General features: G+C 37.7%; 1 protein-coding gene across 4 annotated transcripts in view; it reads left to right on the forward strand.

The window, feature by feature from the left end:
* The window catches only part of ERCC6L2 (ERCC excision repair 6 like 2), a 153,315-nt gene that overhangs the window by 89,778 nt on the left and 51,192 nt on the right, over positions 1–12,345 (forward strand). For all 4 annotated transcript variants that reach the window (XM_055579003.1, XM_055579004.1, XM_055579005.1 and 1 more), the window contains exons 13-14: positions 386–485; positions 10,560–10,712. In XM_055579003.1, the coding sequence (XP_055434978.1) occupies positions 386–485; positions 10,560–10,712 (253 nt within the window). The remainder of the gene's footprint in view (positions 1–385; positions 486–10,559; positions 10,713–12,345) is intronic.

Consider the following 12,345-nt stretch of genomic DNA (forward strand, 5'->3'; position numbering starts at 1 on the left):
GTGTGACCCCATAGACGGCAGCCCACCAGGCTCCCCCGTCCCTGGGGTTCTCCAGACAAGAACACTGGAGTGGGTTGCCATTTCTTTCTCCAATGCATGAAAGTGAAAAGTGAAAGTAAAGTTGCTCAGTCATGTCTGACTCTTAGCGACCCCACGGACTGCAGCCTACCAGGCTCTTCCATCCATGGGATTTTCCAGGCAAGAGTACTGGAGTGGGGTGCCATTGCCTTCTCTGAAGCACAAAGCATAGCACATACCTAAACATAAGATTTTTTTTCAATTAAAATTTTAGTAACGTTTCATTTTTATATCCATAAAGCTGCCTCCTGAACTTGAAGTTGTTTCACTTGATCTTGGTCTCCTTTTGTTTTTAATTTTTCTGCAGAGCATATAGGATCGGGCAGTGCAGAGATGTCAAAGTGCTTAGGCTGATATCCTTGGGAACTGTGGAGGAAATCATGTATTTACGACAAGTATATAAGCAGGTGAATGTATTTCCCTTTTTCTATTTAAAAGTTAATATTTGTCCGTTTTAAGAAATTAATAATAAATTTGTATACAAATATATTTTTATTTCATTCTAGCTATAATAATGAATTTAATAAGATGATGAAATATACTCTAGAATACACTTCTATAAAACTAATTCTTAGGTTCATTGAATTTTAGAGCTGAAGTTTTCTTACAGCAATACTTTACCGTACACACAAAATCATCTTGGGATCTTTAAAATACTGATTCTCATTTAGTAGTACTGGGTAGAGCCCAAGATTCTGCATTTTAAATAAGCTCCCGGAAGTGCTAGCACTGCTAGTCTACAGACCACAGTTTGAGTAGCAAGGTCACAGCTAAGTGTATGCCACAGATGCGGTACCGGTGCACCCGGACAGCCTGCGCTCTCTGGACAGCAAGATTACCTAAGCCAGGTTCCGTCCTTGAGTAGCCTCTTCTCAGAGTAGACATTCACATGTTACCATTTTGTGTATGCTCCATAACATGAAGAAGACTGGAGAGGAATACCATAGAGATATCTAATACAAACGTTTCAGGTTGTATATAATGAAACCAGGACCCAGGATGCCCCAATAAATGGAATCATAGGAATAGAACTCAAGTGCAGTTAACTACTGTGCTGGTGTTTTTAATATTCATCTAAAATTGCATTAACTCTGTGCTATCCTTAGGGTATCAATTACTGCTCCATTTATGCCTCTAAACAAAGTTTATTTAGTCTATAACTGCCCACTTGAGAAGATCTGGAATGAGGTTCAAGTTTAATTATAAATGTTAAATTTGAATTACTCCCTATATATTTAGTTGGAATCTGTTTAAGAGCAAACATCTGCTACATGTGGTGGTAGTTAACCTAAGAATGATCCAACCTTAAATTTATGCTATTTTCTTAATTCTAAAAGTAGAATTGTACACAGAAATTTTTATTTTTCTTAAAGCATTTAGCTCTGTAAGAAACTTTTAATTTTTTTGTTCTTTGGTATAGCACAATGCCTGAAAATTATCTTTTCAGACATATTTAAGTAATCTTGGGAAAAAGTAGAATATTATTTTTTGCATCCTTGGAGCAGCTCTTTAAAATACTATCTTTGACTTGTCACAAGTAAGGCTCTTTTCTCAATCCCATTATTTCCTTTTGCCTGTTTGGCCTGTTATGTAATAATATGTAATAAAAAGTCTTCAGAACATGAAAGTAATTAAAGTTGTTAGAAGTTTGTATGATCTAATTGCTTATTAAAATAAACCTTAGGGAACATTCAGCCATACAACTTGGTAGGCACAAATAAAGATAAGATGGCCATCATGTGAGAAATGGCATAAATGTGACTTAAAAGATTGATTGGATTTTGAACCAAGGGTGCAAATGACAAACACACTCTAGCCTCACACGTGTTCTCAGATCTCTTGGAGCAGGGGCAGGGAATCTAAAATGATGTTTAAAAAAAAAACCTGTAAAAATATTGGAAAGCAAAAGAGTTCTCTCTGTGGGCTAGAAATGATAAGGAACCCTGAAAGACAAAGGGCAGCTGAGATCAGATTGAAGGAAGAAATCAGTCATGAGAAGATTACTGGAAAAGGTAGGTGCAACTTACGAATATTCCAAGCTTAGAGTCATAGATACTAAAAAAAGAAAGGAGACTTGGGTTAAGTATAATGCCCCCTCTTTGGGGTATTATTAATAATCTAACATGATCTTTCCCCCATTGTACCAAACTACAGCCAATGGAAATGTTTGCTCTCTACTAGGAACAAAACATAGAAATACTGGAAGGAAAGAAGCAAAGCTCCAAATTTTTGCTGAAATAGAGAAGAAAGTCCAAAATAATCAATGCCTGGAAACCCCTCCACCTGCTCCCTGCTTTAAATAATTATTGCAGTTGGCCTAGATGAGCATGTAAGACATTTGAAGTCAGATGAAACACGCCCCTCCCCCCCAAATAGTTAGTATGAAACAGTTTTGGAAAATAAACACTATGAAAGTGTCCCTCAGAGATACCAGGTCCTAATCTCTGGAACCTGTAAATGTTACTTTATATGGAAAAAAGGATCTTTGCAGATGTGATTAAGGATTTTTTGAGATGGGGAGATTAGCCTTGATTGTTCAGGTGGGCCCTAAGTCGTGATTTATAAATAAGAAGCAAAGGGAAATCTGACACAGACAGAAGAGAAGGCAGTGCCACAGGGCAGAGATTAGAGCTAGGTAGTCACAAACCAAGGAATGCTGACAGCCACCAGAAGTGAGAAGAGGCAAGGAATGGATCCTACCCTAGAGCTTGTCAAGAGAACATGGCTCTGCAAAACTTGATTTTATTCCATTGATACTGATATCAGACTTATAGCCTCCTGTAAGAGAATAAATTTCTATTGTTCTAAGCCATCAAGTTTATGATAATTTGTTACAAGAGATATAGGAACTAACATGTGCGTGTGTGCTCAGTTGTGTTTGACTCTCTTCAACCCCATGGATTGTAGCCTGCCAGACTCCTCTCTCCATGGAATTTTTCAGGCAAGCATTCTGGAATGGACTGTCATTTCTTCCTCCAGTGGATCTTCCCGACCCAGAGACTAAACCCATGTCTCTGATATCTCCTGCATTGGCAGGCAGATTCTTCATCACTGTTCTACCTGGGAATCCCCTAGGAACTATTATAGGCACTGAAAAAATAACATCAGAGAAAACAAAAGTAATAGAAAAGAGTAGAAGATTTTTTAAAAACTATAAATATTCAAAAGGTAAGTGAGGTTGTAGGATCCTGGAAATAAGAAAAGACTACTGGGAAAATATCCATTCGAGATCCAGAAATGAAAAACTCCAGCAATAGGCTGAATATCAAAGAGCAAAGTTTCATCTAAAAGAACGAGCCACACAGTTCTTCTAGATTACAGAGCAAAAAGACAGAGACAGAATGAATACATGTAAGAACAGTTAGGAGGAGTGAAGGTTAGATCTAGGACTTCCAATGTCAGTCTTATAGTTGAAGAAGTTAACAGAAGGAAGAAGCCCCAAATAAAGGATGAAACTTTTAAGTAGTAGAAAATAAGAGTCCACAGATTATTATATGAGCCTACTGAGTGCTAAATAGGATAAATGAGAATAGATCCACACTTAGATTGTCTTTTTATAGTTGTAAAATACCAAGGATAAAAAGATAAATCCTTAAAATTCCCAGAGATAAACTTTATGGAGAGGAAAAAAAAATTATAAAAGTACCAGAATTAGGTAGATATCTAATTGTTATTAGCAATATCGGCTATCTAGGAGCAGTAACTTAAAATGAGGGGAAATTATAGCTCTGTATTATCAGAGAAAGTGAATGAATTTTTAATTCAAAAGTTTTCCGCAGTGGTGGAAACTTTTCCTTCAGTGGTGAATTATACCAAACATTTAATATTCTTCTTGAGAACAGAGAAGGGAACAATTCCAGCCTACTTTAGAAAGATAGAAGAATACTGAAACCAAAATTGGCAAAGAAAATTATAGACAAATATGTCTCATGAACATAAACGTAAAACTCTTTAACAAAGCCTCTGTTAGAAGTTGAATTGTTCCCCCAACACACACACACACACACCACAAAAAAGTGAAATAAAAAACTTGGTGAAGTCCATAACCTCTGGTAGCTGTGAATGGGATCTTACTTGGAAGTAAGATCTTTGCTAATGTAATCAAGTTAAATGATGTTATACTCTATTAGCTGCTGCTGCTGCTGCCAGGTCGCCTCAGTCGTGTCTGACTCTGTGCGACCCCATAGACAGCAGCCCACCAGGCTCCCCCGTCCCTGGGATTCTGTGGGCAAGGACACTGGAGTGAGTTGTCATTTCCTTCTCCAATATACTCTATTAGAGTGGGCCGTAATTCTGGTATGACTGATATTCTTACAAAAGGGAAATTTGGATGCAGACAAACACAGAAGGAGGATGCCATGTGATGATAGAGGCAAAGACTGGCATGATGAAGTTGTGAACCAAGGAATGCGTAGGATTTCCAGCAACTACCAGAAACTAGGAAAAAGAAAGGAAGTATTTTCCTTCCCTTAGAACTTTCAGAGAGAGTATGGCCCTGCCAATATCTTGATTTCAGACTTAGCCTCCAGAACTGAGAAAGAATAAATTTCTATTGTTTTATACCACGTGGTTTATGGTACTTTGTTACAGCAGCCTTAGGAAACTGATGCAGTCTCTAAGGCAGATGTTGTAAATTTGACTGCATTTTTATATGAAACTTCTGTATGACAAAGGAAGTACAAGCCAAATTAAAGGACAGACAGGAGGAAATATTTGCCATAAATATAATAAACAAAGGAGTAGCATCTATAATATATAAAGAACTCCTACAAATCAATAAAAAGACTATGATTAGACATTTTAGTGAAGAAAAAATACTAATGTACACATAATGCATACGAAAAGATGCCTAACCACACTTATAATCGAGAAATACAAAATAAAATAAGATTGCGTTCTACATGTTCTACAAAATACTTTTTGTTCCGTGGGGTATTTTTTAGGGAGCTGGGGAGATTAATGTTGCTCATTATTGGTGGAGATACTTTTAAAGAGATGCTCATTTAGTGTTTTTGGAATACAGCGAGCACTTATTTTAGAAGTTAATTTAACAGCATTTTTAAATGCATTTTCTCCCTATTTACCTTGTAGAAATATTCTCACATATGCACAGTCAAGAATGACAAGGATTTCTGTTCAGAATTGTTAGTATTTGTTTGAAAAATGGAAAAAAAGAATAGCCTAAATGTCCAACAGTAACATAATAACATAAATTCTGATATACCACATTATGGAATACCTTGCAACAGCAAAAAATTTTTTTAAAGATTATAGAGCAAATGTACCTATGTGACACAATCTTTAAGACATTTTAAGTGGGGCAAAAAAAGTAACTTGCAGAACATGTATACCAATTGTGTTCGTTTATAAAACTATTTATGTATATAAAATTTACATAAATATACATAAAAATTATGTATCTAAAAATAGCTCTAACTGCATTGAAAAATCTCTATGAAGGATAAACCTAAATATTACAGTATTGGTTAGATTGATAAGGGATAATCTGTATCGTTCAGGGAGACTTGCCCTTTGATATTTTTGTTTACGTTTGTTTATGATAAAAGTCTTCAGGTATTTTATACTTTAAAAAAAATACTTATACAATGATACAGTGACTGTGCTCCTTCTGGTTTGGAGCACTGCATATAATCTAGTTTGACATTCAGAAATTCATCTTTCACGTATATATAATTTATTTAGAAGTAAATATGTATTTACAAAAGAGTTGCAAGAACAGCACAGAGACCTCCCAATTAACTTCACCTAACTTCTCCAGTTGTTAACATTTTACCACATTTGCTTTTTCCTTCTCTCACTCAGCCATGATCTTTATTCTTTTTCTGAACTATTTGAAAGTTGTAAACTTATCACCTCTACATTCTCTGTATTTCTCTCTGTTTAAATGTACATATAAAAATAGCTTTATGCATTATAAACACTCAGTTTTACATATTTTTCTGCAGCTTACTTCTCCTTCATCCCCTACTCTTTTCTCAAAAATGTAGGTATCCAAATCAAGAAACTAACACTTACTTATAATTCATAGAACCCATGCAGATTTCATCAGCTTTCCTGGCAACGTTTCCTTTCTCCTTCTGGCTCAAAATCCAATCCAGGATCATAATTACATTTCTTTTTGTGTCTCCTAAGTTTTCTTCAGCCTTAAGTTGCGCAGGCTTTCCTGGTCTTTCATGACCTTGACAGTTTTAAAAAGTAAAGCCTTTCCTTGTATATACTTTCTCTCAGTGTGTCCATTTGATGTTTCCTCATGTCCTAACTCAAGCAGCTTTCAGAAGAATGGCACAGAAAGAATGCTGTGCTCTTCTGATCACATTGTCAGAAGGCACCTAGTGCCTAGAGGACCTGACCCGCCAGTGATATTAATCTTGATCACCTGTCAAGTTTGTGTCTACCAGCTTTCTCCACTGCAGAGTTACCACTTTTTTCATTTGTAAGTTGATATATATATATATATTATGAGAAGATCATCAGAGACCATGCCAATACAGTCAGCCCTCTGTTTCCATGGTTCTTCTTTCACAGATTCAAACAACTGTGGATTAAAGTGACACTTGAATTTTTCTCTGTGCTAGCTATTTGTATACCATTTATGTTCAGTTCAGTTTAGTCACTCAGTTGTGTCTGACTCTTTGTGACCCCATGGACTGCACCAAGCTTCCCTGTCCATTGTATTTACATGTATTTATACAGAGTTTGGGCTTCCCTAGTAGCTCAGCTGGTAAAGAATCTGCCTGCAATGCAGCAGACCCCGGTTTGATTCCTGGATCAGGAAGCTCCCCTGGAGAATGGATGGGCTACCCACTCCAGTATTCTTGGGCTTCCCTGGTGGCTCAGATGGTAAAGAAACCACCTGCAGTGTGGGAGACCTGAGTTCGATCCCTGGGTTGGGAACATCCCAGAAGGAGGGCATGGCAACCCACTCCAGTATTCTTGCCTGGAGAATCCCATGGACAGAGGAGCCTGGCAGGCTACAGTCCATGGGGTTGCAAAGAATCAGACACCACTGAACGACTCAGCACAGCACAGCACACAGAGTTTCCATTGTATTAGGTGTTATAAGTAATCTAGAGATGATTTAAAGCATATAGGAAGGTAATGCTTAGCTTATATGCAGATACTATGCCATTTCATAAAAGCAGCTTGAGCATGCATGGTTCTGAAATACATGGAGGTCCTGGAACCATACCAAGGGATGAGGGACAACTGTACCCTGTTCCTCATCAGCTTTAGTGTTCATTGATGATTCCTACCTGAATCAGCTACCACTGTGATGGTTTGTCAGATGGTAATTTTTCTATTTCCATTATTACTTTGATATTTGTTGGCATTCTACCAAAAAGAGAGCTTTCCTTTCTCTTCCATTGATTTAATCTGTGTGGACTCATAGGCTAGTATTTTAGTAACAAATTTTAGGAACACACTGAATATCATGAATTGTTTTTAATGTTCAAACTCTCATTTTTTGACCAGTGAGAACCCCTTCAAGGGGCCTTCTGTCTCATTTTGGCAAGCTCTCATAATGCTTATTGCACCTCCTTACTGTGGTGGGCTGAGTAATCAGATCAGTCGCTCAGTCATGTCCGACTCTTTGCGACCCCATGAATCGCAGCACGCCAGGCCTCCCTGTCCATCACCAACTCCCGGAGTTCACCCAGACTCACGTCCATCGAGTCAGTGATGCCATCCAGCCATCTCATCCTTTGTCGTCCCCTTCTCCTCTTGCCCCCAATCCCTCCCAGCATCAGAGACTTTTCCAATGAGTCAACTCTTCGCATGAGGTGGCCAAAGTACTGGAGTTTCAGCTTTAGCATCATTCCTTCCAAAGAAATCCCAGGGCTGATCTCCTTCAGAATGGACTGGTTGGATCTCTTGCAGTCCAAGGGACTCTCAAGAGTCTTCTCCAACACCACAGTTCAAAAGCATCAATTCTTCGGCGCTCAGCCTTCTTCACAGTCCAACTCTCACATCCATACATGACCACAGGAGAAACCATATAGTCCTCCACATATACCTGCATCCTAATTCCCTGAACACACCTGGATTATGTGGGTGAGCCCTGTGTAATCACAAGGGTCCTTGTAAAGGGAGGGGGTAGCAGTAGGGTCAGAAAAAGGAAAGAAGAAGGTAACATAACCACAGAAGCAGAGATTTAGAGAGAATGATGTGAAGATGCCTCATTACTGGCCTTGAAGATGGAGGATGGGGTCATGTACTCTTAACACGGTGAATATTCCTTTTTTACTTCTTGCATATCTTGTATATTGTGAGGAAATCTAAGCATTTCGTAGCCTTGCATGGGTTTTTTCTTAAGCTAGAAACTACATTTTCCAAATACTGATATTTTCCCCCTTAGCCTCTTGATTTGTAACAATGGTTTTGTTATAGTTACCCTAAAGATGGATGCATCTGGCCTTCAGTTTTACTTGGGCCACTTTGGAAAACTTAAATTTTAAGTACAAAATAATGTGTCTTTAATAAATTTTGTGATAAAGCTTTGGTAGGAGACAAAGATTCAGATGAATGCTTACAAATTACTTTGGTGATTATATTTAATGCAACAGTCTGACAATATAGACTTTAAGGAAGTGTTTAAGGAATACCGTGTTTAAGGAAGTGTCAGTAGCAAGGGTAAAATCATCAGTAACTGGGCCATCAAGTAAATCAGTTGCTGTTGTGATTATGTATTTCCAGGACTATAACCTGTATTTTGGGGACACATATAAAACTAATCAAATCAGTGTATTGATCCATAACTTATTCAAATTTAGGTCCCAAGGGTCTTGTTTTAAGAGGAACATCTGGCGATGAGAAATTGATAAAAGTATAAATTTTGTGTTCAGCCAAACTCAGGAATAAATTCTACAAATGATGCTTCCTAGTGGGGCAGCTGTGAGAAAGACACTTAATTTCTCTAAATTTAAGTTCTTTTATTTCTATAAGGGAGAAGATAATATAGGATTGTAGGAATTAAATGAGAATATAAACATGCTACACATATATCCAATAAATAGAAGCTGTTGTTAGTAAGAATAATTTTAGTCACCTAAAGCAATTTTTGCTGTTGTCGTTCAGTCTCTGACTCTTTTATGACCCACTGGGTTCTAGCCCACTGGGCTCCTCTGTGCATGGGATTTCTCAGGCAAGAGTACTGGTTGTTGTTGTTCAGTTGCTAAGTTATGTCCAACTCTTTGTGACTCCATAAACTGTAGCTGGCCAGGCTCCTCTGTCCATGGAATTCTCCAGGCAAGAGTACTGAAGTCAGTTGCCATTTCCTCCTCCAGGGGATCTTCCCAACCCAGGGATCAAAACCTGAGTCTCCTGCATTTCCTGCATTGGCAGGTGAATTCTTTACCATTCAGCCACTGGGGAAGCTCCAAGGATGCTGGAATGGGTAGTTATTCCCTTCTCCAGGGGATCTTCCCAACCCAAGAATCGAACCCAGGTCTCTTACATTGCAGGCAGATTCTTTACTGTCTGAGCCACCAGGGAATACCAAGAATACTGGAGTTGGGTTGCTATTTCCGTCTCCAGGTTAACTTTCTAATTCAGGGAACAAACCCGCATCTCCTGCCTTGGCAGGTGAATTCTTCACCCTGAGTCACCAAGGAAGCCCCTAAAACAATGAATTATAGTGCCTGGTGTGCTGCGGTTCATGGGGTCACAAAGAGTTGGACACGACTGAGCGACTGAACTGAACTGAACTGATAGTACAAATCAGCCTGGTGAAAATCACAAAATATCACTTCTTACTAATCTTTCCATCAGCAATAGATTGAGGTTATTTTTCACGCTTTGTTTCTTTTAAGAAATGTTAGAGTGTACATGGGATTAATCAAAGTGTACTTAGTTAATATACAGTAAAATATCTAATCAGTTAGGAGACACATTAAGTTGATACTAAAGTGGTATATGTCCTTAAGGGTTCCATGTCAGTGTTCTTGCTGAATTCACAATTGTTTCAGGGATGCAATGTGTCTAAACAGTGGTTGGATTTTTGCTGTTAGTTGACAGTGTAACCATGGCCACAATTAGTTTGATACCAATGTGGTTATTGTATAACTACTTTAGATTATAATTTAACTTTGGTGATGTAAGGACTATTTCTTCCAGTTTTAGTAGTTTCCATTGAACTAAGAGTCTAGAAAGGAGAAAAGTGTTTTCAAATGTGTGCCTTTTACATTTTACATCAGGTGGCTAGGCCATAGAGAGATATGATCTTGAGTCAGTTGTTAGAAAACAGATAAAATAGGAAATGTAAGATTTTGTTCTTTAATAAGACTGGACAGATTATTTCACCATAATGGCAACATCTGCCAGGGAAATTAAAATAAAATTTCCTCCCTACGGAGATTCTGCCTGCTCGAGCTAAAGCTGTGTATATACAGGGAATGCCAGGAAATTCTGACATATTGTTGGAGCAAACACTTCAAAAATATCTTGTGTTTTTTCTGTTATAGCAACTTCACTGTGTGGTGGTTGGAAGTGAAAATGCCAAGCGATATTTTGAAGCAGTTCAAGGATCAAAAGAGCATCAAGGAGAACTTTTTGGAGTCTATAATCTCTTCAAACTGAGATCCCAAGGATCTTGTCTTACAAGGGACATCCTGGAGGTGTGAAATTTTTCTTTGATCTTTTCAGTATTTTCAGTATGGTTTTCTACCTCAAGAAAATTGCTGGTACCTTTTCAGAGAAATTTTTGGTTTTCTGCATAAATAAGTCCTATATTTAGAATTTCTACTTTTAGAGAAATTGGAAATGAATTATTATACCTCTAATCTAAGATTTTCCCCATGCATAGTTAAATTCAGATACATATACAAGATAGTATGACCTTCCAAGGCCATTTTCAGACTGGTAAAGAGAAATTTATCATTTGGAAAACAGCTGTTGAAGTCAGGAACTAAAAAAATAGACTTTCCTAAGTAAACAAAAATATAAAATGTGTTTTGATTAAAAGTTACCAAATACTCCCTGAAATGCGCTCTCATGTCTTGTGGGGACTTTCTTTTTCTGTTCCCAATAAAAATTACACACCAGTATTTCAGACTCTCCCAGTTGTGTTCATCCTCAGGATACAGATGTTTCTTATTCTTAACAGGATATTTATATCCTTTAAAAAAAAAACTTTTAAATTCTTTAGTATACTAGAATACTAAGAATATTAGCCTATTTTTAGTTAACATTGATATGAGTATCATGCAATCTTGGACTGTCATTTTTTTTCAATCCCTTCATCATAAAGCTGAGGAAACTGAGTCTTGAAAAACTTAAGGATATTTCCTTAACTTCCAGGACTTTGTAGTAAAACCTTAATGTACTTCATTTATTTAATAGTACCATAGAAACTGTTCAAGGAGCAATTAGTCTCTGTCCTTAAAGAATTTAGACCATGTTTATGGGATATGAAAGAGAAATTTATATAATGTACATGTAACATTGGCAAGCATATGTTAAGTAAGTTCGGTAGTGGTTCAAATGTGATCACCAATGGATGGAGGAGAAGAAGATATATATTATTTGTATGTCGTGAATATTACAGCTGTTATACAATGTCTGATGTATACTGCTGAGTTTTATTTTATAGTAATTATTTGATTCTGAATTGAGTGGCTCATTTAAGGTTCCCCTTTTTCTTGTTTTGTATATGCTGGTTCTTTCATGGACTTGTACTTTCCCATTCCTTTTCTCTAATCAGTAACCTTGTCTGTCCTTCAGGCCCCCCTCAGATCATACCTCCATCACAGAGTACTGCGCAACATACTAATGTATATTTGGGTTTCTAATTTGGGATCATTATCTGTAAAATATATTAGTATTATATTACTTTTCCTGTTTTCTGTTGTTCAGTTGCTAAGTCCTGCCTGGCTCTGCAACTCCATGGACTGCAGCATGCCAGGCTTCCCTGTCCTTCACTCAGTTCAGTTCACTCGCTCAGTCATGTCTGACTCTTTGCGACCCCATGGACTGCAGCATGCCAGGCCTCCCTGTCTATCACCAACTCGCAGAGTTTACTCAGACTCATGCCCATTGAGTCAGTGATGCCATCCAACCATTTCATCCTCTGTCGTCCCTTTCTCCTCCCGCCTTCAGTCTTTCCCAGCATCAGGATCTTTTCCAATGAGTCAGTTCTTCATATTAGGTGACCAAAGTATTAGAGTTTCAGCTTCAGCATCAGTCCTTCCAATGAATATTCACAACTGATTTCCTTTAGGATAGACTGGTTGGATCTCTTTGCTGTCCAAG

Source organism: Bubalus kerabau, chromosome 4, assembly GCF_029407905.1.
Source record: "Bubalus kerabau isolate K-KA32 ecotype Philippines breed swamp buffalo chromosome 4, PCC_UOA_SB_1v2, whole genome shotgun sequence".
NCBI lineage: Eukaryota > Metazoa > Chordata > Mammalia > Artiodactyla > Bovidae > Bubalus > Bubalus kerabau.